Consider the following 24,268-nt stretch of genomic DNA (forward strand, 5'->3'; position numbering starts at 1 on the left):
TGGTGGCACGGACCTGTAGTCCCAGCTACTCGGGAGGCTGAGGCAGGAGAATCGCTTGAACCTAAGAGGTGGAAGGTGCAGTGAGCCGAGATTGCCACACTGCACTCCAGCCTGGTGATAGAATAAGACTGTCTCAAAAAACAAAACAAAACAAACAAACAAAAAAAAGTGGGCAAAGGACATGAACAGAAACTTCTCAAAAGACATATAAGCGGACAACGAATGTGAAAAAAAAAAAAGATCAACACCACCAATCATCAGAGAAATGCAAATCAAAACAGATAGATGCCTCTCACACTAGTCAGAATGGCTATTATTAAAAAGTTGAAAAACAACATGGTGAGGCTGCAGAGAAAAGGGAACACTTAGACACTGCTGGTGGGAATGCAAATTAGTTCAACAACTGTGAAAAGCAGTCTGTGGAGATTTCTCAAAGAACTAAAAATAGGGCCAGGCATGGTGGTCACGCCTGTAATCCCAGCACTTTGGGAGGCTGACGCAGGTGGATCACCTAAGGTTGGGAGTTCAAGACCAGCCAGACCAACATGGAGAAACCCCATCTCTACTAAAAATACAGAATTAGCTGGGCATGGTGGCACATGCCTGTAATCCCAGATACTCGGGAAGCTGAGGCAGAAGAACTGCTTGAACCTGGGAGGCGGAGAGTGCAGTGAGTTGAGATAGCGCCACTTTACTCCAGCAACAACAGTGAAACTCCATCTCAAAAAAAAAAAAAAAAAAAAAAAAAAAGAACTAAAAATAGAACTACCATTCAACTCAGCAATCCCATTACTGGGTATATACCCAAAAGAAAAGAAATTGTTCTACAAAAAAGACACGTGCACTTGTATGTTCAGTGTAGCATTATTCACAATAGCAAAGATACGGAAATCAACCCAAGTGTCCATCAATGGTTGACTGAACAAAAAATTTTTTTTGGCTGAGTATAGTGGCTCATGCCTATAAGCCCAAACTTTGGGAAGCCAAAGTGGACGAACTGCAAGAGCCCAGGAGTTTTCAGACCAGCCTGGGCAACGTGGTGAGACCTACTCTCTACAAAAAATACAATGGAAATCAGCTGGGCATGGTGGCGCATGCCTGCAATCCCAGCTACTCAGGACGCTGAGGCAGGAGGACTGCTTGAGCCCAGGAGGCAGAGGTTACAATAAGCCGAGATTGTGTGACTGCACTCCAGCCTGGGTGACAAAGACTCCACCTCAAAATAACAACAAAAACTCAATCATTTAGGGAAAAAAGGCTGGATTCTGATTCCATACCAAATACCAGAACAACAAAAGTTTTAATGGCCTAAACATTAAAGTCCCAGAAGACAACAATAGATGAACACATACTTTATGAAATCATTGAATGGGTAGGTCTGAGGTAGGAAAATTGAGGCCAGAGTTCCAGATCAGCCTGAGCAACATAGTGACATGCCATCTCTTAAAAAAAAAAAAAAAAAAAAAAAAAAAAAATTAAATTATCTGGGTGTGGTGGCGGGCACCTGTAATCCCAGCTACTTGGGAGGCTGAGGCAGAATAGCTTGAACCCGGGAGACGGAGGTTGCAGTGAGCAGAGATTGCGCCACTGCACTACAGCCTGAGCGACAGAGCCAGACTCTGACTCAAAAAAAAATAAAAAAAAAATAAATAAATAAATAAATAAAATAAAAATCCAGGTATGGTGGTGTATGTCTGTAGCCAGAGCTACTTGGGAGGCATAGATGGGAGGATCATTTGAGACCATAAGGAGGCTGCAGTCAGCTAAGATTATGCCAGTGCACTCCAGTCTGGGTGACAGAGCAAGGCTCCATTAAAAAAGCAATTTACAGCTTCTAACCAATAACAGGACTTAAGATTTTAAGTTAAACAAGAAAATGCTCTGCACCTATTTATTGGGTGGAGAGGGTGTAATTTACCTTATATGAAGAGTTAACTCAAAAGGAAATATGGGCAAAAAACATAAATAAGCAGGAGATGTAAGCTCAACATCACAAATAAAAAAAGCAATGTAAACTTGAGAATGAACTCTACTGAGTCCAGTGTTGGCAAAGGCATGGAGAAACAGACATAAATACATATGCTGTTGTGGGACTTCAAATCTTTTTTTGGAGTGCAATTTAGCAGTATCAATTATATTAAAAAACGGTCCTGCCTTTTGATACAACATTCTACTTAGAAAGCATTTCTATAGCAAAACTATGCTTTTGAAGTAAAAAAATTAGAAACCATCTAAATGTCCATTAATAAGGAATACTTAATTATGGTCTACTATACAGCCATCAAAAGGAAGCAGGTCTCTATCTACTAACACAGATACATGCCCCAGATATATTAGGCCACAAAAGCAAATTATGAACCTATATTGCATATTCTATACCTGGCATACAAAACTACTCAACATATTTGTTGAATGAGTGATCCAATACACAGGATAAATCCTTCAGAAAACAATACATCCATTTAAGTGATATCCAGGGGAAAGGTTTTTCTTTTGTTTTGTTTTTGAGACAGTTTCCCTTTTTTTTTTTTTTGCCCAGGCTGGAGTGCAATGGTGAGATCTCAGCTCACTGCAATCTCTGCCTCCTGGGTTCAAGTGATGCTCTTGCCTCAGCCTCCTGAGTAGCTGGGATTACAGGTGCGTGCCACCGTGCATGGCTAATTTTGTATTTTTAGTAGAGACAGGGTTTCACTATGTTGGCCAGGCTGGTCTTGAACTCCTGACCTCAAGTGATCCACTGGTCTCAGCCTCTCAAAGTGCTGGGATTATAGGCGTGAGTCACCGCACCTGGCTGGGGCAAAGTTTATTATATGGGAGAAGGGGTGTGTTTTTTACATTGTGTGTAAAATTATATATATATGTAAAACTACATATATGTGTGTGTATACATTTATATTTTGTGTGTGTGTGTAAAATTATATATATTTTATACATAAAATTTGTATGTATTTTATATGCATATATAAATTATATATAATTTTACACACAACATAAATATACACACACGTGGTTTTACATATATAATTTATATATTTATATATAAATATAATATTTATATTATGTAAAATTATATAATATATATTATATATTTTACACACACAATATATACACATATGTAGTTTTACATATACATACATATATAAGTATGTTATTTTATACATAAATATAACACATTTATATTGTGTAAAATTATACACATAATTTTACACACACACACAATATAAATATATACACACACATATATGTAGTTTTACAATTTATCACACTACCAATCAGAGTATTTGTGCCTCAGTAACAACAAGAACAAAAGGCAGGAGGATCATTTGAGGTCAGGAGTTCGAGACCAGCCTGACCAACATGATGAAACCCTGTCTCTACTAAAAATACAAAAAATTAGCCAGGCGTGGTGGTGCATGCCTGTAGTCCCAGCTACTTGGGAGGCGGAGGCAGGAGAATCGCTTGAACCTGGGAGGTGGAGGTTGCAGTGAACCGAGATCGTGCCACTGCATTCCAGCCTGGGCGGCAGAGGGAGACTCCATCTCCAAAAAAAAAAGGAAAGCGTAAGCATTTCATGAGCAGTTAAACCCTTAGGTTATGGCCTAAAAACAGGATATAATTAAACAACTCATTGGAACTTAGTTTCTATACATATAGAGAGTGCCATGGTTAAGTCATTTCTACCACTTTAAACCTAGAAAGGGTAATTTAAGTGAGTGTTTCTCAACCTTTTTTTTTTTTTTTAAACTATTGCTCCTCTAAGAACTCTTTTAAGAACTGTCCCCTCCCCACCAGTCCCATGAAATTTTAATACCATAGATGTCCTATGTACTCTGTGCATATCTGTGCTCCTATGTACTCTGTGCATATCTGTGCTTTAAACAATCAACCAGTAACATTATTTACACCTACTCACATACACAAACCAATTTTCACCTCCTTAGGGGTAGTTATCTCCCATGTTAAGAATGTATAGCAATATGGATGGATGCGGTGGCTCACACCTGTAATTCCAGCACTCTGAGAGGCTGAGGTGGGTGGATCACCTGAGGTCAGGAGTTCAAGACCAGCCTGGCCAACTTGGTGAAACCCTGTCTCCACTAAAAATACAAAAATTAACTAGGCGTGGTGGCGGGTGCCTGTAATCCCAGCTACTCAGGAGGATGAGGCAGAAGAATCGCATGAACCCGGGAGGCGGAGGTTGCAGTGAGAGAAGATCGTGCCACTGCACTCCAACCTAGGCAATAGAGCGAGACTCTGAGTAAAAAAATTAAAAATCAAGAATGTACAGCAATAATATATATTTTTGCTGCTTTCAATTGCAGAAATCCTCCCCACCAGCACCAGCTGAGAAAAGTTTATTGTGAAGGTACAGAACCAAGGATGTGTTAAGTATTTCTTGATACCTACAACTCTAATATAAATACCTACCACTGCAAACTCAGGCTTTCCCTCAACCTTAAATATTGTTTCTAAAGTCAGAGTTTACTTTATCAAAGTGCACATAACTGTTATAATTCAAAGACATAAAAGATATGACCCACACATCTTTACTTCTTTCACCTTTAAGATTCCTACCTCCTTTCTCACTGTCGTAGTGTGACGCATCAAACTGAGCATCATCATTAGGGAGCTGCACACTGGCTATAACAAGATGGTTTTGTTCATCCGATGTGTGTGTCCCCAGGACAAGTCGATGAATGCTGAAATCTTTCCCTTCTGGTCTGTAATGGCAATATATAGTCACCATTCAAATTAGTAACATTAGGAGACAGTGAAGTCGACAATATGCATATATGTAAAAGTCACTATTACAACCAGGTTTTAAGAGAGGGGGAAAAAGTCATTAAGGGTCTTTTCTTTCTTTCTTTCTTTTTTATAAATAGAGTCTCACTCTTTCGCCCAGGCTAGAATGGAGTGGTGCGATCTTGGCTCACTGCAACTTCTGGCTCTCAGATTCAAGCGATTCTCATGCCTCAGCCTCCTGAGTAGCTGGGACTACAAGAACCGCCACCATGCCTGGCTAATTTTTGTACTTTTAGTACACACGGGATTTCACCATGTTGGCCAAGCTGGTCTCGAACCCCTGGCCTCAAATTATCCACCCACCTCAGCCTCCCAACGTGCAGAGATTACAGGCAAGAGCCACCGTGCCTGGCCAAGAGCCATATTTTCCACTTAATTACTCTGGAGAAAAAGTAAAACGTTTAATGGAATAAAATGTGAATTAACTACTCACTCACTACCAACAGGTTGGAGGGAAAGCAAACCATTGTTGGGTATGCTAATAATTTTGTTTACTAAAACTTTCATTAAAAAGGAAAGAAGGGGGAAGGGTGCAAAGAAATTGAAAAGAATGAAAAAAGGGAAAGAAGAGGAAATAACATAAAATAAACCAACTTTTCAAACATTTACTAACTGCCTAATCAATGGACACATTGCTCCAAACGCGATGGAAGTACAAAGATGATTAAGACATGATTCCTGACCTCAAAAAACCTGCAGCTGGGCCAGGCATGGTGGCTCACGCCTGTAATCCCAGCACTTTGGGAGGCCGAAGAGGGTGGATCACCTGAGGTCAGGAATTGGAGACCAGCCTGACCAACATGGTGAAACCCCGTCTCTACTAAAAATACAAAAATTAGCCAGGTGTGGTGGCAGTGCCTGTAGTCCCAGCTACTCAGGAGGCTGCGACAGGAGAACTGCTTGAACCCAGAAGTCAGAGGTTGCAGTGAGCCAAGATGGCGCCACTGCACTCCAGCCTGGGCGAAAGAGCGAGACTCTGTCTCAAAAAACAAACAAACAAAACAAAAAAAACCGGTGGCTGGCTAATCCCAGCTACTTGGGAGGCTGAGGCACAAGAATCGCTTGAACCCGAAAGGCGGAGGTTGCAGTGAGCAGAGATCCTGCCACTGCACTCCAGCCTGGGTGACAGAGAAAGACTACTTCCTGTCTCAAAAAAGAAAAAAAAAAATAAAAGAAAGAAAATTAAACAATTTGCCTAAGATCACACAGCTACTAAGTAACAAGTATGCTGAAGTCCAAATCTGACTTCTGATATGGGAAAGCCCAGTGGGAGAGAAGGCCGATTAAAACTGACTTTATTTAGTGTCCTGAATACCGTCTTAAGGCATTCTGTACTCCATACTGGGTCAAGGGCATCCACATCATCTGGGAACTTGTTAGAAATGCAAATTCTCACATCTACTCCAGACCCATTGAATCAGAAACTCTTTAAGGTGGGGCAACAACCAACTGTTTCACAGTATCTCCAGCTGATTATGATGCATATAAAATTTTGAGAACCCCTGGTCTAGATGGGAAAGATGCTACACAACCAGAATTCATTGGGGTTTATAAATTGACTGCCTATAAAATGGAGAAAGAGAAAATGTCAAACCAAAGCCAATTATGATGAAAAGAGGAACAACAGGAGAGAAAGTTGGGGTAAGGCCTTCACGTAAGGAATAATTCCATTTACAACATGTCAAACTGGGGAAGCCAGTAAGATATACCAGGAAAGACACCGGCAGGCAGAAGAAAAATCAGGAAAAGCTCTGGAGAAGTTAGGTCTAAAGATATCAATAGGAATTCTTCTGCACAGATGTCACAGGCAAAGCTTTGAGAGCTTCTACCTTACACTGAAGAGAAATGAAAAGAGGGATATGAACAGAAAATTGGAGTTACCTGTATGTAGAAGGTTAGACAAGAACCAGAAAAAGAATGAAGGAGAGGACAGTGTTACAGAACTACAATTGTGGTTTTTCTTTCTTTTTAAAGGGGGGAGATGGATCTGAGTAAACACCAGAAAAAGAACACACACAAAAGTAAACACTGCATCAGGGCTGCTTGCTTGTAAGTAATCCTCATCTTAAAAAACAAAAACAGGGCCAGGCACGGTGGCTCATGTCTGTAATCCCAGCACTTTGGGAGGCCAAAGTGGGAGGATCACTGGAGCCCAGAAGTTAAAGAACAGTCTGGACAGCATAGCAAAAAAGTTTTTCAAAAATTAGCCAGGTGTGGTAGCGTGTGCCTGTAGTCCCAACTATTCCAGAGGCTGAGGCAGGAGGATCCCTTGGCCCAGGAGGTCAAGGCTGCAGGGAACTCTGTGCCACTGCAACCCAGTCTGGGCAATAGAGCAAGATCCTGTCTCAAAAACAATTTTCAGCCAGGTGCACTGGCTCATGCCTGTAATCCCAGCACTTTGGGAGGCCGAAGCAGGTGGATTACCCGAGGTCAGGAGTTCGAGACCAGCCTGGACAACATGGTGAAACCCCATCTCTACTAAAAATACAAAAAATTAGCTGGACGTGGTGGCGGGTGCCTGTATATCCCAGCTACTTGGGAGGCTGCGGCAGGAGAATCGCTTGAACCCAGGAGGCGGAGGTTGCAGTGAGCTGAGATCATGCCACTGCACTCCAGTATGAGTAACGAGTGAAACTCCACCCTCCGTCTCAAAACAACAACAACAACAAAAAAATTCTCACATTATTTATCTAGATTTGCTAATGCAGAAAACTACTAAGATGACAGTACAGATTTCAGCCTTGGGGAATTAAGTCTTTAATTCTTGCTTTTGAAACCTAGCTAGTCATTCTATTATATTACTTGGGAAGTTTCTGAAAAGTAGGGGTTCTAGAATGTTTAGTAGGTATGGGGTGGCCAATATTTGTGATCCACTAATCCAATAAGCACAATTTAGCATATGATTATAGTAAATGTGGAATCACCATTCCAGTACACTTCTCATTAAGTACTCTGCCACAAGTTCTTTTTCTTTGAGACAGGGTGGCACTCCCTAGCTTAGGCTGGAGTGCAGTAGCAGGATCACAGCTCAATGCAGCCTTGCCCTCCCAAGGCTCAGGTGATCCTCCTGCCTCAGCCCCCACCGAGGAGCTGGGACTACAGGTACGCACCACCATGCCCGGATAGTATTTGTAATTTTAGTAGAGACGGGGTTTTTTCACCATGTTGCCCAGGCTGGTCTTGAACTCCTGGCATCAAGCAATCTGCCTGCCTCAGCCTCCCAAAGTGCTGGGATTACACGTGTAAGCCACCATGCTCAGCCCACAAGTTCTTAAATGGCTTGAATTACCACTGAAAACTCTTGACAGAAATGATTCCAATTATCCTGAATTCCCCAAGCAATTCTGATGATCAATTGCATGTGGGAACTCCTGGTCACGATAAAGAAGCTTCTAGGCCGGGCGCGGTGGCTCACGTCTGTAATCCCAGCACTTTGGAAGGCCGAGCCGGGTGGATCACGAGGTCAGGAGATTGAGACCATCCTGACTAACACGGTGAAATCCCGGCTCTACTAAAAACACAAAAAATTAGCCAGGCGTGGTGGCCGGCGCCTGTAGTCCCAGCTACTTGGGAAGCTGAGGCAGGAAAATGGCGTGAACCCGGGAGGCGGGGCTTGCAGTCAGCGGAGATCACGTGACTGCACTCCCTCCTGGGCGACGGAGCAAGAATCCGTCTCAAAAAAAAAAGCAGCTTCTAACTCTCAATTTCTAGGTTTTTACTATGGTTTTTGTAACATCCCTAGGACACATTTCCCTATTTTTCCTTATGCCACTGTAAAGGTAGCAGCCTCATTCTTAAGTTACTAGTATAATTTCTGCCAAATTTCTATCATTTGTTGAGCTACATCATAGTCTAATAACATTTTGCAATTATCTTGACTTGTAAAGATCCAAGTTTTGAAGGAATTTACTTAGCACACAATCGCTTTTGAATGTTATTCAGAAAACTTAGGTAGTTTTGTAACAGAAAATCCATTATTCCAAATGGCACAATGGTCTTGTTAAAACTATGTTAATATCATCTAAATTTACCTTCCTCTGTTTTTTGCATTGTCATTTCTTCCTAAGAAATGAGGCAAATTGAGGCAAATTTTCCTTCCTCTGATAATTTTATCTGTACCACTTTTATGCTAATTATAACTAATTTGGATCCCCGATATGTGGCACCAAATACGGCACCAATAAATGCAAACCAAATATTTTATCCCCTCTATTAGAGATAAGCTACCTACATGTAAGAAACATGGGATTAATCTTTATAGCCCTCACTATGCCCAAACCATTCCACCTTCAGGTGTTTTCTAGGTACCCTAATTATCTCTCTACAACTGCTGTCATCATATATAACTATAATTATTAGTTTATATCTGCCACTTCAACTAGACAATGTGCTCCTTGAAGGCAGGTACCATGACATACTACGAGAACTCAAGTTAAGTTTTGTTGAGGCCAGGTGCAGTGGCTCACGTCTGTAATCCCGGCACTTTGGGAGGCAGAGGCGGGCGGATCACCAGAGGTCAGGGGGTTGGAGACCAGCCTGTCCAACATGGTGAAACCCCGTCTCTACTAAAACTACAAAAAAATTTAGCCAGGCGTGGTGGCAGGTGCCTGTAATCCCAGCTACTTGGGAGAGCTTAGGCAGGAGAATCGCTCAAATCTGGGAGGCAGAGGTTGCAGTGAGGCGAGCTCGAGCCACTGCACTCCAGCCTGGACAACAGAGTGAGACTCCGTCTCAAAAAGAAAAAAAAAAAAGTTTTGTTGTAAGGACTCGACTCATGGTAATACTTTTTTCTTTTTTTGTGTGGGGGGCGGTAGAGATGGGGGTCTTCCCACGGCTGGTCTCCAACTCCTGGGCTCAAGTAAGCCTCCTGCCTGGGCCTCCCAAAGTGCTCGGATTACAAGTGTGAGCCACTACTCCTGGCCATAATACTTTTTGAAAGTTGACAAGTTTTGTACTATTATTTAGTACAGCTATTATTATTACAGGTATTATCATCAGCTACAGCTATTTAATTCAGTATCTGAGGAAAAAAACGCCAATATGTTTTCTCTTGTCAGGTAAATTACAAAATCATTTTGTTATTTTGCCTTACTTTGTGGCCTAGAAAAAATGTCACCAAGAGGTTTTGATCACATGCCTTCTCCGGGTGACTGAAGAGCGGAAAACAGAAAATCAATATGAGAAATCTACACTGAAGACACATCAACATAACGTTCAGGAGAGTCATGTCACCTGGTTACATCTGGAAGCCACTGGGCAGTTAGGCTGGGCCACTCCAGAGCATGGGTCATCACCAAATCATAAAGAAAAGGGGTGTTCTTTTTCCATATTTTGTATTCCTCGTTGATCACTCGTTCTTCCACTGCGTCGTCGAAGGCTGCTAAAATTTTTTAAAAACAAATTTAAGTTAGCAAACAAACGGAAACCGGGTAATCCTCTGCAAAGCTACCGGCATGACTCCTACATCCTGACTATGAAATGGAGGTGATTTGTCTAAATCCCCACGGCAGAGGCACCCACACTCTCCACTTTCGCGGCGCCGGAACTCCTCGGGCCATCCCCGCCAAACACTCCGTTACCCGTTCCAGGCCACGGGGCCAGCCAGGCCTTCGGAGCACGCTCGCGCGCGCAGAAACTCACAAGCCCGACGAGGAGGCCCGAGCTCCGAGCCTTGTGGGTAGGAAGTGGTGTCCCGACGCTCGGGACAGAGGCCGAGAGACCGATATCGGAGACAGGAGGAGGAACAAACACTCGCCGGGGGCCCCACCGCTGGCTTCGCCAGCTGGGACCGAAATCGGTCCCAGGGAACTGGCGAGCCGTTAGCCCGCCCCGCGGGGAGTTCCCTCTTCACGCCTTCAGTACCGGGGACTGCACTCGGCAAACTCGGGCCTGCCCTCACTGTTAGGCCATGTCGAGGCCGCGGCTCAGCCCCGGCACCCGCTGCCCTCCTGGGTCGGCCCCGGCACCCTCACCTTCCTTGTCGGCCATGGCGGGCAGGCGAGCCGGGGGAATCCTGGGGTCGAGCGTTGCGGGAGGGGCGGGGAGGCTGCAGGAGCTCGCTCAGTGCGCGCGGCCTCTATTGTTTCCTGCGCCCCCAGCGCGAGGGCTGACTCGCGCACCTTCGCGCCAACATCAGCCAATCGGAGCGCTCCTAATGGCGGGATGGGCGGGGAAGCCGCGTTCGCGACCAATCCAAACGCGCGGAGTAGCTTTCCGCGGGGACCCAGGCACGCGCTCCGCCCCTCCCCCAACGCCTCCCCGAGCCGACTTCCAGCGATTGCGCGCGCCGGCGTTGACGGGACTGCGCCCGGTCAGGGTCACGTGAGAGAGGTTTAGTCCGCACACTCCCGCGGCAAGAGGGCAGCCATTTTCTTGAAGGCTATTAAGCTTACGACCCTTTCAGAGTACCGAGATGAAAAATCTAGAATGCCTTCGGGTCTAATTATCAATTTTGGGGGTGAAGCGGGGAAAAGAACCTCGCCAGTCAGAGCCAGACGGGTTTCATTCAAGGTGCCCTTCAACGTTTTTCGTTAGTCTTTGGAAGGAACTAGTAATGAATGAAGCGCAGAAGATGGGGTTTTGGCCTTTTAAACATGTGATCCAAGCGGCAGGGTAGGGACTAAAGTAGGTCAACAGCCAACTCCGAGAACGGAGTGTGGTCCTTTAAGGGTGTGTGCCAAGGGGCGGAGTCTAGAGCGGAAGTAGTAACTGCGGTCCGAAGTCCGGTGGATGAAGGGCGGAAGTAGAGTGTCTAATCCTGCAGTCATGGCGCAGGAAGAGGAAGATGTTAGAGATTACAATTTGACTGAAGAACAGAAGGCGATCAAGGCCAAGTATCCGCCAGTCAATAGGAAGTACGAGTGTGAGTAGGTGGCTTACTTCTCTCTTTAGGTGTAAGCACACAGGCATCCCCTCTGCTTACCCGCGGCTTCCTGCTGCTCTTTCTACTTTGCCCCATAGGTACTTCAAGCATGATCCCATTTGTGCCGGCTGTTGTAGTCGCGTTCGTACTTCTGGGAATGCTGAAGGAAAAAGCCACCTGGTTTAATAGTCGCGAAACCTGGCTTCCCTCATTTACAGTCTCTTGAACTTCTTCCACATGTGCCTAATCACATTTATCTTCGTAAATTCTAAAGATAACCATATTTTCAGGCGTTTGCAGGGTTGTTACCCCCATGTATTTCCCAACGGTGAGATAGAGTGTGCGAGGTTAGAGGACTCGGAAAGCTAATTACGGGATTTCTAACTTGATGTTTCACCTCGATCATATTAGCAAAAAGACCTGGTTTTGCCATTTATGATTGTGATTTTTAAAAAATGATTATTTTAGGCTGGGTGCGGTGGCTGACGCCTGTAATCCCAGCACTTTGGGAGGCCGAGGCGGGCGGACCACCTGAGGTCGGAAGTTCAAGATCAGCCTGACCAACATGGAAAAACCCCGTCTCTACTAAAAATACAAAATTAGCTGGGCGTGGTGGCGCATGCCTGTAATCCCAGCTACTCGGGAGACTGAGGCAGGAGAATCGCTTGAAACCGGGAGGCGGAGGTTGCGGTGAGCCGAGATCGCCCCATTGCACTCCAGCCTGGGCAACGAGCGAAACTCTGTCTCAAAAAAAAAAAAAAATATATATATATATATATATATGTTTTTAGAGATGGGGTCTCGCTCCGTCGTCCAGGCTGGAGTGCAATGGAGCGATCATAGCCCCGCGCTGCAGCGCCCAGCTGGTTTTGCCATTTATTCGCTTAGTGACTTTAGGCAAATCACATAACCTATCTTTGTCTCTTAAATTCTATATTAAACGTTAAGCTGTCATCCCTAAAGGTAGCTGTGGTTTGGGGAGCACAAATCTGACTTTTATTTGTCTGCTTAAAATCTTTCCTTAATTTCTCATTGTCCTCTCTGTAAAATCTACTTACTTACCATAGTATTCTAGGCAATGTGCTTTCTGGAGCTGGCATGCCTCCTAGCATATCCCCTTCTCTCACTTAAAAACAATTTTAAAATATTATAGGCCGTTTGCGGTGGCTCACACTTATAATCCCAGCACTTTGGGAGACAGACGTGGGTGGATCACCTGAGGTCAGGAGTTCCAGACCAGCCTGGCCAACATGGTGAAACCCCCCTCTACTAAAAATACAAAAAATTAGCTGAGCATGGTGGTGGGCGCCTGTAATCCCAGCTACTCGGGAAGCTGAGGCAGGAGAATTGCTTGAACTCAGGAGGTTGAGGCTGCAGTGAGCCGAGATCACACCACTGCACTCCAGCCTGGGCAACAGAGCGAGACTGTCTCAAAAAAAAAAAAAGCCTGGTGCTGTGGCTCATGCCTGTTATCCCAGCACTTCGGGAGGTTGAGACGGGTGGATCACCTGAGGTCAGGAGTTTGAGACCAGCCTGGCCTGGCCAACATGGTGAAACCCCATCTCTACTAAAAATACAAAAATTAGCTAGGCATGGTGGTGGGTGCCTGTAATCCCAGCTGCGTGGGAGGCCGAGGCAGGAGAATCGCTTGAACCTGGGAGGCGGAGGTTGCAGTGAGCCGAGATCGCGCCACTGCACTCCAGCCTGGGCGACAGAGCCAGACTCCATCTCAAAAAAGAAAATTATTTTTAATCGGTCATATATATTGATTCGAAATTCAGAAAGTGTAACATAGGCAGTGAAAAGTAACTCTGGCAGCCCTCATCCTCAACCACCTAGTCCCCCTCTGTAGAGCAGTCATCGTTACCTTTCTCTTACATGGACATACCTAGATGTTCTAGCATTTGCTTTAACCAATTTTCAGTTGATGGACGTTTAGGCTATTTCTACTCTTGTGGTATTAGAAACAGTGCAGCAGTGAATACACTTGTACATCCACTGTTTTGTACATGTGCAAGTGGATCTGTAGAATCAAGTTCTCCAAGTTTTTTTTGTTTCCATTGCTAAGACTCCTACATTTTTTAAAAGGATATTTTAACTTGGACAGTTATTGCCAAATTGCTCTCCATAGGAGTTGTACCAATTTATACTTTCACTAGTATTGTGTGAATGTGCCTCTTTCCTCCCACTTCTACTAATTGTTACCATACTTTTTGATCTTTTCCAATTTGTAAAGTATACTTACTGTATTTTTCTTATTGTAAGTGAAGTTGAACATATTATAGTGTTTTGGAAGCTATTTGTATTTCCCATTCTGGGGTGTGTATGTTAATATTCTCAGCCCTTTTTTCTCTTGGGTTATTTTTTTTTCTCTTGGGTTGTTGGTTTCTCTTACTAGGCAGAAAGTATTTTTATGCAATGCAGTTAATTAACCAGTGGTCCCCAACCTTTTTGGCACCAGGGACTGGTTTCACGGAAGTCAGTTTTTCCACCAACGGGGGTTGTAGGGGAGGATGGTTTCAGGATGATTCAAGCGCATTACATTTATTGTGCATTTTATTTCTATTATTATTACGTTGTAATATATAATGAAATAATTATATAACTCACTGTAATATAGAATCAGTGGGAGCCCTGAGCTTGTTTTCTTGTAACTAGGTGGTCCCATCTGGGGATGACAGATCATCAGGCTTTAGATTCTCAAAAGGAGCACACAGCCTAGATCCCTCCAATGTGCAGTTCACAATAGTGTTCAAGCTCCTATGAGAATCTAATGCTGTGCCTGATCTGAAAGGAGGTGGAGCTCAGGCAGTAATGTTAGCAATGGGGAGCTGTTGTAAATATAGAAGAAGCTTTCTGAGCTCACGTGCTGCTGTGCTGACTGGTTCCTAACAGGCCACCAACTGGTACCGGCCAGGGGGTTGGGGACCCCCTGCATTAACCCTTTCTTTTTTTTTTTTTTTTTTTGAGACAGAGTCTCGCTTTGTCATCCAGGTTGGAGTGCAGTGGCATGATCTCCAGTCACTGCAACTTCTGCCTCCCAGATTCAAGTAATTCTCTTGCCTCAGCCTCCTGAGTAGCTGGGACTACAGACATGCACCATCACACCTGGCTATTTTTTTTTTTTTTTTTTTTTTGAGACAGAGTAGCTGGGATTACAGGCATGCACCACCGTGCCTGGCTAATTTTGTATTTTTAGTAGAGATGGGGTTTCTCCATGTTGGTCAGGGTGGTCTTGAACTTCCAATCTCAGGTGATCCACCGCCTCAGCCTCCCGAAGTGCTGGGATTACACGCCCGGCTTTTTTTTTTTTTTTTTGAGACAGTGTCTTGCTCTGTCTCCCAGGCTGGAGTGCAGTTGGCACCATCTCAGCCCACAGCAACCTCCGCCTCCTGGGTTCAAGTGATTCTCTTGCCTCAACCTTCCGTATGGCTGGGATTACAGGTGCCCACCACCACACCCGGCTAATTTTTGTGTTTTTTTTTTAGTAGAGACAGGGTTTCACCATGCTGGCCAGGATGGTCTTGAACTCCTGACCTCAAGTGATCCGCCCACCTGAGCCTCCCAAAGTGCTGGGGTTACAGGCATGAGCCACCACTCCCCGGCCAACCCTTTCTTTTATGGCTTCTAAGATAAGAAGTCATACTCAGGGAATGCCTTGTCCACTGAGATTTTAAAATAATTTTCCTAATTTTTTTTCTATACATTTGAAAATAGAACTTTTGGCCGGGTGCGGTGGCTCACGCCTGTAATCCCAGCACTTTGGGAGGCTGAGGCAGGCGGATCACGAGGTCAGGAGATCGAGGCCATCCTGGCTAACATGGTGAAACCCTGTCTCTACTAAAAATACAAAAAAATTAGCCGGGCGAGGTGGCGGGCGCCTGTAGTCCCAGCTATTCGGGAGGCTGAGGCAGGAGAATGGCGTGAACCTGGGAGGTGGAGCTTGCAGTGAGCCGAGATTGCACCACTGCACTCCAGCCTGGGCAACAGAGCGAGACTGTCTCAAAAAAAATAAAATAAAATAAAAAACTTTAATTGAATAACCTGGAATTAGATACCAAGAAAAAAAATCTTTTTTTTTTTTTCCTGAGACAGTCTCGTTCTGTCACCCAAGCTGGAGTGGTGCAGTGGCACAATTTTGACTCACTACAACCTCTGCCTCCTGGACTCAAGTGATCCTCCCACCTCAGCCTCTTGAGTAGCTGGGATCACAGGCGTGCACCACCATACCCAGCTAATTTTTCATTTTTATTAGTGATGGAGTTTCACCATGTTGGCCAGGCTGGTCTCGAATTCCTGACCTCAGATGATCTGTCTGCCTTGGCCTGCCAAAGTGCTGGGAGTACAGATGTGAGACACTGCACCCAGCCAAAATCATCTTTTATTGAAGTATGATGTACTTATAGAAGAGTGCCCGTGTCATAAGTGAATTTTCAGAAACTGAGTACACTTGTATAAGTAGTATAATAGCAGTTCTCAAAATGTAATCTCTGTATTCCTGGGGTTCCCTATACCCTTCCAGAGGGTCTGTGATGTCAAAACTATTTTCATAATAATACTGAGGTGTTATTGTTTCCACTGTGTTGGTATTTGTACTGGTGGTACAAAATCAATGGTTGGTAAAACTGGCCCCAGCCTGTAGTCCCAGCTACTCCAAAGGCTGAGGTGGGAGGATCACTTGAACCCAGGAGATTGAGACTGGGCTTGGTCTTTTGGAGCTATAATTGCACCACTGCACTCTATCCTGGGCTACAGAGCAAGCTTGGGCTCTATCTTTTGGAGCTATAATTGCCCCCACTGCACTCCATCCTGGGCTACATAGCAAGACCCTGTCTGTGAAAGAAAAAGCAAAAACAAAATCTCTTGGCCCTTTAGCACAAATTGAGACAGCAGCACCAAACTGTATGCTAGAAAGGGTCTCCCTCTGTCTCCCAGGCTGGAGTATAGTGGCACTGTCATGGCTCACTGCAACCTTGAGCTCCTAGGCTCAAGCTGTTCTCCCACCTCGGCCTCCTGAGTAGATGGGACTACTATCTATGCCTGGCTGCCACATCTAGCTAATTATGTTATTTTTTATAGAGATGGGGTCTTGTCATGTTGCCTAGGCTGATCTTGAAATCCTGGCCTTAAGCAATCGTCCTGCCTTGGCCTCCCAAAGTGCTGGGATTACAGGTGTGAGCTACTGCACCTAGCCCTAAGGACATTCTTGAGTGAAAATGACTTTTTTTTTTTTTTTTTTTGAGATGAAGTCTCACTCTGTTGACAGGCTGGAGTGCAGTGGCACCATCTCGGCTCACTGCAACCTCCTCCTCCCAGGTGCAAACAATTCTCCTGCCTCAGCCTCCTGAGTAGCCAGGACTGCAGGCACACGCCACCATGCCCAGCTAATTTTTGTATTTTTAGTAGAGACGGGGTTTCACCATGTTGGCCAGGATGGTCTCAATCTCTTGACCTCGTGATCTGCCCACCTTGGCCTCCCAAAGTGGTGGGATTACAGGCGTGAGCCACCGTGTCTGGCTGCCTTTTTATTATTATTATTATTTTTAATTTTAAGTGCGTGGTAGTAAATTAAACACCTGGGTGAGGTGGCGCATGCCTATAATCCTAACACTTTGGGAGGCCTAAGCCGGAGGATTTCTTGAACCCAGGATTTCCAGATTAGTCTGGGCAACACAGTGAAACACATCTCTACAAAAAAAAAAAAAAAAAAAAAAGCTGGGTGTGGTGGCATGTGTGTGTAGTCCTGTAGTCGCACCTACTGGGGAAGCTGAGCCAGAAGGATTGCTTGAGCTCAGGCGTTCAAGGTTGCAGTGGGTTATCGTCATGCCACTATACTCCCGGCCTGGGTGACAGAGTCCCTGACTCCAAAAAAAAAAAAAAAAAAGAAAAAAGAGAAGAACATTCTTAGGGTAGGAGCAGTGGCTCACACCTATAATCCCAACACTTTGGGAGGCTGTAATGCCCAACCTGGTTTTTACTAACTCTGTTTTTAGACTCTCCCTTTTCCCTTAATCACCTAGTCTTGTTTCCACCTGAATTGACTCTCCCTTAGCTAAGAGAGCCAGACAGACTCCATCTTGGCTCTTTCACTGGCAGCCCCTTCCTCAAGGACTTAACTTGTGCAAGCTGACTCCCAGCACATCCAAAAATGCAATTAACTGATAAGATACTGTGGCAAGCTATATCTGCAGTTCCCAGGAATTTGTCCGATTGATAACGCCCAAAGCCCCAAATCTATCACCTTGTAATAGTCTTAAAGCCCCTGCACCTGGAACTGTTTACTTTCCTGTAACCATTTGTCCTTTTAACTTTTTGACTACTTTACTTATGTAAAATTGTTTTAACTAGACCCCACCCCCTTCCTAAACCAAGGTATAAAAGTTAATCAGGTGCCTTCCTTGGGGCCGAGAGAATTTTGAGCGTTAGCCGTCTCTCGGTCGCTGGCTAATAAAGGACTCTTAATTCGCCTCAAAGTGTGGCGTTTTTCTAACTCGCTTGGGTACAACAAGGCCAAGGTGGAAGGATCACTTGAAGCTAGGAGTTTGAGCAACCTGTGCAGCCTAGTGAGACCCCCATCTTTTTAATAGAAAAAGAAAAAAAAAAGTAAAAAAATTAGCCGGGGCCAGGCATGGTGGCTCATGTTTGTAATCCCAGCACTTTGGGAGGCTGAGGCAGGCGGATCACGGATCACGAGGTCAGGAGTTCGAGACCAGCCTGGCCAATATAGTGAAACCCCCTCTCTACTAAAAATACAAAAAATTAGCCCAGTGTGGTGGCGCACACCTGTAGTCCTAGCTACTCGGGAGGCTGAGGCAGGAGAATCGCTTGAACCCGGGAGGCAGGGGTTGTGGTGAGCTGAGATCATGCCACTGCACTCCAGCCTGGGCCTCAGTCCCACCTACGTAGAGGCTGAGGCAGGAGGGATCTCTTGAGCCCAGGAGGTCAAGGCTGCAGTAAGCCATGATTGTGCCACTGTACTCCACCTTGATAGACAGTGAAAACCCATCTCTTTAAAGAAAAAAAAAAAAAAAACTAAAGGCAAAGTGCAGTGGCTCACATCTGTAATCCCAGTACTTTGGGAGGCCAAGGCGGGTGAATCACCTGAGGTTGGGAGTTCAAGACCAGCCTGACCAACATGGAGAAACCCCCGTCTCTACGAAAAATACAAAAAATTAGCCAGGCGTGGTGGTGCATCCCTGTAATCCCAGTTACTTGGGAGGCTGAGGCAGGAGAATCGCTTGAACCTGGGAGGTAGAGGTTGCAGTGAGCGGAGATCGCGCCATTGTACTCCAGCCTGGGCAACAAGAGCAAAACTCTATCTCAAAAAAAAAAAAAAGGCCAGGCACGGTGCCTCACATCTGTAATTCCAGCATTTTGGGAGGCCGAGGCCCGCAGATCACCTGAGGTCAAGGGTTTGAGACCAGCCTGGCCAACATGGTGAAACTCTGTCTCTACTAAAAATACAAAAATTAGCCGTGCGTGGTGGCGCGTGACTGTAATCCCAGCTACTCCGGAGGCTGAGGGCAGGAGAATCCCTTGAATCTGGGAGGCGGAGGTTGCAGTGAACTAAAATTGGACCATTGCACTCCAGCCTGGGCAACAGAGGAGACTCCATCTGAAAAAAAAAAAAAAATTTTTTTTTGGCCAGGCGCCGGTGGCTCACGCCTGTAATCCCAGCACTTTGGGAGGCCAAGGCGGGCAGATCACGAGGTCAAGGGATCGAGACCATCCTGGCCAACGTTGTGAAACTCCGTCTCTACTAAAAATACAAAAATTAGCCAGGTGTGGTGGCACGTGCCTGTAGTCCCAGCTATTCGGGAGGCTGAGGCAGGAGAATCGCTTGAACCTGGGAGGCGGAGATTGCAGTGAGCAGAGATTGTGCCACTGCCCTCCAGCCTGGGCGACAGAGCGAGACTCGGTCTCAAAAAAAAAAAAAAAAAGAATATCTCTGATGAATCAATAAGAACTATTGATGTTATTAAATCTTAACTTTTAATATTCTGAATAGGTGCCTTTTTAATTGTTGACAAAATAGTCGAACTCTGTAAAATATTTGAAGAGATGTATTCTGAGCCAAATGTGACCATGGCCCCTGACACAGCCCTCTGGAGATCCTGAGAACATGTGCTCAGTGTGCCCAAGGTGGTCAGGGCACAGCTTGGTTTTATACATTTCAGAGAGGCATGAGACATTAATCAAATAAGTTTAAGAAATACATTGCTTTGGTCCAGAAAGGTGGGACAACTCAAAGCTGGGGGAGGGGGGAGGGGGGAGGGGGAGGGTAGCTTCCATGCTATAAGTGAATTTAAACATTTTCTGATTGATAATGGGTTGAGTTTGTCTAAAGACCTGGGATTGTGGCTCATGCCTGTAATAATCCCAGCACTTTGGGAGGCCAAGGCTGGCGGATCATGAGGTCAGGAGATTGAGAGCATCCTGGCCAACATGGTGAAACTCCGTCTCTGCTAAAATACAAAAAATTAGCCAGGTATGGTGGCGCGCGTCTGTAATCCCAGCTGCTCAGGAGGCTGAGGCAGGGGAATTGCTTGAACTCAGGAGGCAGAAGTTGCAGTGAGCCGAGATCGTGCCATTGTACTCCAGTGTGGCGACAGAGCGAGACTCCATCTCAACCAAAAAAAAAAAAAAAAAAAAAAGACCTAGAATTGATAGAAAGGGAATGTTCCGGTTAAGATAAAAGATTGTGGAGAACAAAGTTCTTTTGAAGGCTTATAGTGGCTGCCCTTAGAGACAATAGATGACAAATGTTTCCTATTCAGATGTTAGTTAACATCTTTAGGATTGGGAGGGTCTGGAAGAAAAAGATCTAGCTATGTTAATAGAGATTGTTTATAGATGCAAATTCTCCCCCACAAAGAACAGCTTTGCTGGGCCATTTCTTTTTTTTTCTTTTTTTTTGAGACAGAGTCTCACTCTGTCACCCAGGCTGGAATGCAGTGGCACCATCTTGGCTCACGGCAACCTCTGTCTCCTGGGTTCAAGCAATTCTCCTACCTCAGCCTCCCGAGTAACTGGGATTACAGGTGCCTGCCACTATGCCCAGCTAATTTTTGCATTTTTAGTAGAGACGGGGTTTCACCATGTTGGCCAGGCTGGTCTTGAACTCCTGATCTCAGGTGATTTGCCTGCCTTGGCCTCCCAAAGTGCTGGGATTACAGGTATGAACCACCGCGCCCGGCCCTGGCCATTTCAAAATATGGCAAAGAAACATGTTTTGGGGTAAAATATTTTGATTTTCTTCCTTGTGTTGTATCTTGTAATTTTATGCCAGACTCAGGTTAGAAAGTAAGTCACGATATATAGGGTTAAATAAAACCCTTCTGATGAGAATTTATGATTTGTAGGGCATGACTCCCCAAACCCCTTAGATAGGAATTTGGGCAAGATAAAAAAAAAAAATTCGAGTTTAGTTGTCATAATATTCTGTGTAACAAAATTGGAAGTATGTATAAAGTTGTTTTTTTTTCGTTTTTTTTTTTGTTTTGAGACACAGTCTTGCTCTGTCGCCTAGGCTGGAGTGCTGGAGTGCAGTGGCCATGATCTCGGCTCACTGCAACCTCCGCCTCCCGGGTTCACGCCGTTCTCCCGCCTCAGCCTTCCGAGTAGCTGGGACTACAGGCACCTGCCACCATGCCCGGCTAATTTTTTTTATTTATTTTTATTTTTTAGTAGAGACGGGGTTTCACCGTGTTAGCCAGGATGGTGTCGATCTCCTGACCTCGTGATCCACCCGCTTCGGCCTCCCAAAGTGCTGGGATTACAGGCGTGAGCCACCGTGCCCGGCCTGTATAAAGTATTTTTGTGACATGTTAAGTGTTAATTACTCGTGGAAAAGAACTATAATTGGCCGGGCGCGGTGGCTAATGCCTGTAATCCCAGCACTTTGGGAGGCCGAGGCGGGTGGATCACCTGAGATTGGGAGTTGGAGACCAGCCTGACCAACATGGAGAAACCCCATCTCTACTAAAAATACAAAATTAGCCCGGCGTGGAGGCGCATCCCTGTAATCCCAGCTACTCAGGAGGCTGAGGCAGGAGACTTGCTTGAACCCAGGAGGCAGAGGTTTTGGTGAGCTGAGATTGCACCATTGCACTCCAGCCTTGGCAACAAGAGCAAAATCTGTCTCAAAAAAACAAAACAAAACAAAAAAAACTTGTGTAATTGAGTTGTGAGCTGAACTAGGTCTGTTTTTCATGGAACACTTTTTCTTGAAAGAATGAAAGACATGCTGTTGTTATTCAGACTTCAGTATTTGGCTTGCTCTATCACCCAGGCTGGAGAGCAGTGGCACGATCTTGGCTTACTGCAACCTCTGCCTTCTAGGTTCAAGGGATTCTTCTGCCTCGGCCTCCCGATTAGCTGGGATTACAGGTCCCACCACCATGTCCCCCTAATTTTTTTTTTTTTTTTTTGTATTTTTAGTAGAGACAGGGTTTCACCGTGTTGGCCAGGCTGGTCTTGAACTCCTGACCTCAGGTGATCGGCCCACCTCAGCCTCCCAAAGTTTTGGGATTACAGGTGTGGGCCACCACACCCTTCAAAGTGAACAGTGATCTGTCACATCAAGGAAAATAGCTGACAATATTTGTCGGTAATTATAAAATTCAAGTCCAGTTAGAATTTTCAGGCCTGATGAGCTTAATCCCAGCACTTTGGGAAGCCAAGGGGGACAGATGGCTTGAGCCCATAAGTTCGAGACCAGCCTGGGCAACGTGGCAAAACCCTGTCTCTTACAAAACATTAACCAGGTGTGATGGTGCATGTCTGTAGTCCTTACTACTTGGGAGACTTGAGGCGGAAGTATCATTTGGACCTTGGAGGTCCAAGCTGCAGTGAGCTGTCATTGTGCCACTGCACTTCAGCCTGGATGACGAAGTGAGACTCTATCTCAAAAAAGAAAACAAAAAGATACGTTCTAAGTGCATAATAGATCAATGGATTTTAATTTTACAGTATGGTAAGTTCATTGTGATGGTTACGGAATCCACCTTGCAACTAATGTTGAAAAAACTACCATGTTTTGGCCGGCGCAGTGGCTCATGCCTGTAATCCTAGCACTTTGGGAGGCCTAGAGGGGTGGATTGCCTGAGGTCAGGAGTTCGAGACCAGTCTGGCCAACATGGTGAAACCCCGTCTCTACTAAAAATACAAAAAAATAATTAGCCAGGTGTGGTGGCGTGCGCCTGTAATCCCAGCTAGTCAGGAGGCTGAGGCAGGGGAATTGCTTGAACCAGGGAGGTGGAGGTTGCAGTGAGCTGAGATTGCACCCCTGCACTCCAGCCTGGGCGACAGAGCAAGACTGTCTCAAAAAAAAAAATACCATGTTTTGAGTTTTGGTATAACATAAAAAAAGACTATCCATAATTTTTTTAAAAGGCTAGTTAAGTAAAGCAGTGGGAGTGGAGAAGGAACAAAGAAATCTATAACTGGTTATGATGAATTAATTGTAAACATCACTGCACTTAGACCAGCCTATCCACAATTATTTGAAAAAGCTATTAAAATGCTCCTGTATTTTCCTTCTGCGTATTTGTGAGGTTGGATTTTATTTATGCACTCCAACTAAATGACTATATTGCCAGACATTTAAAATATTTGAAAAAATGCAAAACAGTGCCAGTCTTCACTAAATTTTTTTTTATTAATAACTTTTATTTTTTTTTAGAGATGGGGCCTTACTCTGTTGCCCACACTGGAATGCAGCTCACTGCACTCTTAGCTTACTGCAGCCCAAGCTCCTAGGGTCAGGCAGTCCTCCCCATCTCAGCCTCCCAAGTAGCTGGGACTACAGGCATGCACTACCACACCTGGTTTTTTAAAAACTTTTTAAGAAATGGAGTCACACTATGTTGTCCAGGCTAGTCTTGAACTCCTGACCTCAAGCTGTCCTCCTGTCTCAGCCTCTTCAGTTGCTGGGGTTATAGGAATGAGCCACCATGACCAGTTAAATCTTTTAACAATATAGTTACTTTTTCATAAAAATATGTAAGGCCAGGATGGTGGTAAGCACTTGAGCCCAGGAGTACTAGGATATATTGTACTATGGTCGTACCTGTGACTAGCCACTGCACTCCAGCCTGGGCAACATAGGGAAACTCCATCTTTTTTTTTTTTTTTTTTTGGGGGGGGTGGTGTCTTGCTCTGTTGCCCAGGCTGGAGTGCAATGGCATGATCTCGGCTCACTGCAACCTCTACCTCCCAGGTTCAAGCAACTCTTCTGCCTCAGCCTCTTGAGTAGCTGGAACTACAGGCACATGCTACCACACCAGGCTAATTTTTGTATTTTTAGTAGAGACGGAGTTTCACCATGTTGGCCAAGCTGGTCTCGAATTCCTGACCTCAAGCGATCCACCTACCTCAGCCTCCCAAAGTATTGGGATTACAGGCGTAAACCAGTGCGCCTGGCCAGGAAACTCCATCTTTAAGATAAATAAATAAAAGCAAAAAGATAAAAATACTCAATTTATGTTCAATAAAATGGAATTATTATTATTATTATTATTATTATTTTGGATGGAGTCTCACAGGCTGGAGTGCAGTAGTGTGATCTCAACTCACTGCAACCTTTGCCACCTGGGTTCAAGC

The 24,268-nt window shown here is 45.0% G+C and overlaps 2 protein-coding genes across 11 annotated transcripts in view; one reads left to right on the forward strand and one right to left on the reverse strand.

The window, feature by feature from the left end:
• Positions 1 to 10,889, reverse strand: part of RBBP4 (RB binding protein 4, chromatin remodeling factor) — a 29,353-nt gene extending 18,464 nt beyond the window's left edge. Inside the window, exons 1-3 of one of the 2 annotated variants that reach the window (XM_054548126.2) lie at positions 10,444 to 10,610; positions 10,036 to 10,183; positions 4,576 to 4,721 (exon numbers count right to left, since the gene is read on the reverse strand). In XM_054548126.2, coding sequence (XP_054404101.1) covers positions 4,576 to 4,721; positions 10,036 to 10,094 — 205 coding nt within the window. In that variant the 5' untranslated portion in view covers positions 10,095 to 10,183; positions 10,444 to 10,610. 2 annotated transcript variants of the gene reach the window in all.
• Positions 10,890 to 11,094: 205 nt separating this feature from the next.
• Positions 11,095 to 24,268, forward strand: part of ZBTB8OS (zinc finger and BTB domain containing 8 opposite strand) — a 31,158-nt gene continuing 17,984 nt past the window's right edge. For 6 of the 9 annotated variants that reach the window (XR_010138494.1, XM_054555526.2, XM_054555556.2 and 3 more), the window contains exon 1: positions 11,521 to 11,665. Coding sequence is in view for 7 of the 9 variants with exons in the window: in XM_054555526.2 (XP_054411501.1) it covers positions 11,533 to 11,665 (133 nt within the window). In the remaining 2 variants the exon portion in view is untranslated. Of the gene's footprint in view, positions 11,670 to 24,268 lie in introns of all 9 variants that reach the window. The other 3 variants (XM_002811108.5, XM_054555533.2, XM_054555557.2) reach the window with 3 other exon arrangements.

Source organism: Pongo abelii, chromosome 1 (assembly GCF_028885655.2).
Source record: "Pongo abelii isolate AG06213 chromosome 1, NHGRI_mPonAbe1-v2.0_pri, whole genome shotgun sequence".
NCBI classification, from domain to species: Eukaryota; Metazoa; Chordata; class Mammalia; order Primates; family Hominidae; genus Pongo; species Pongo abelii.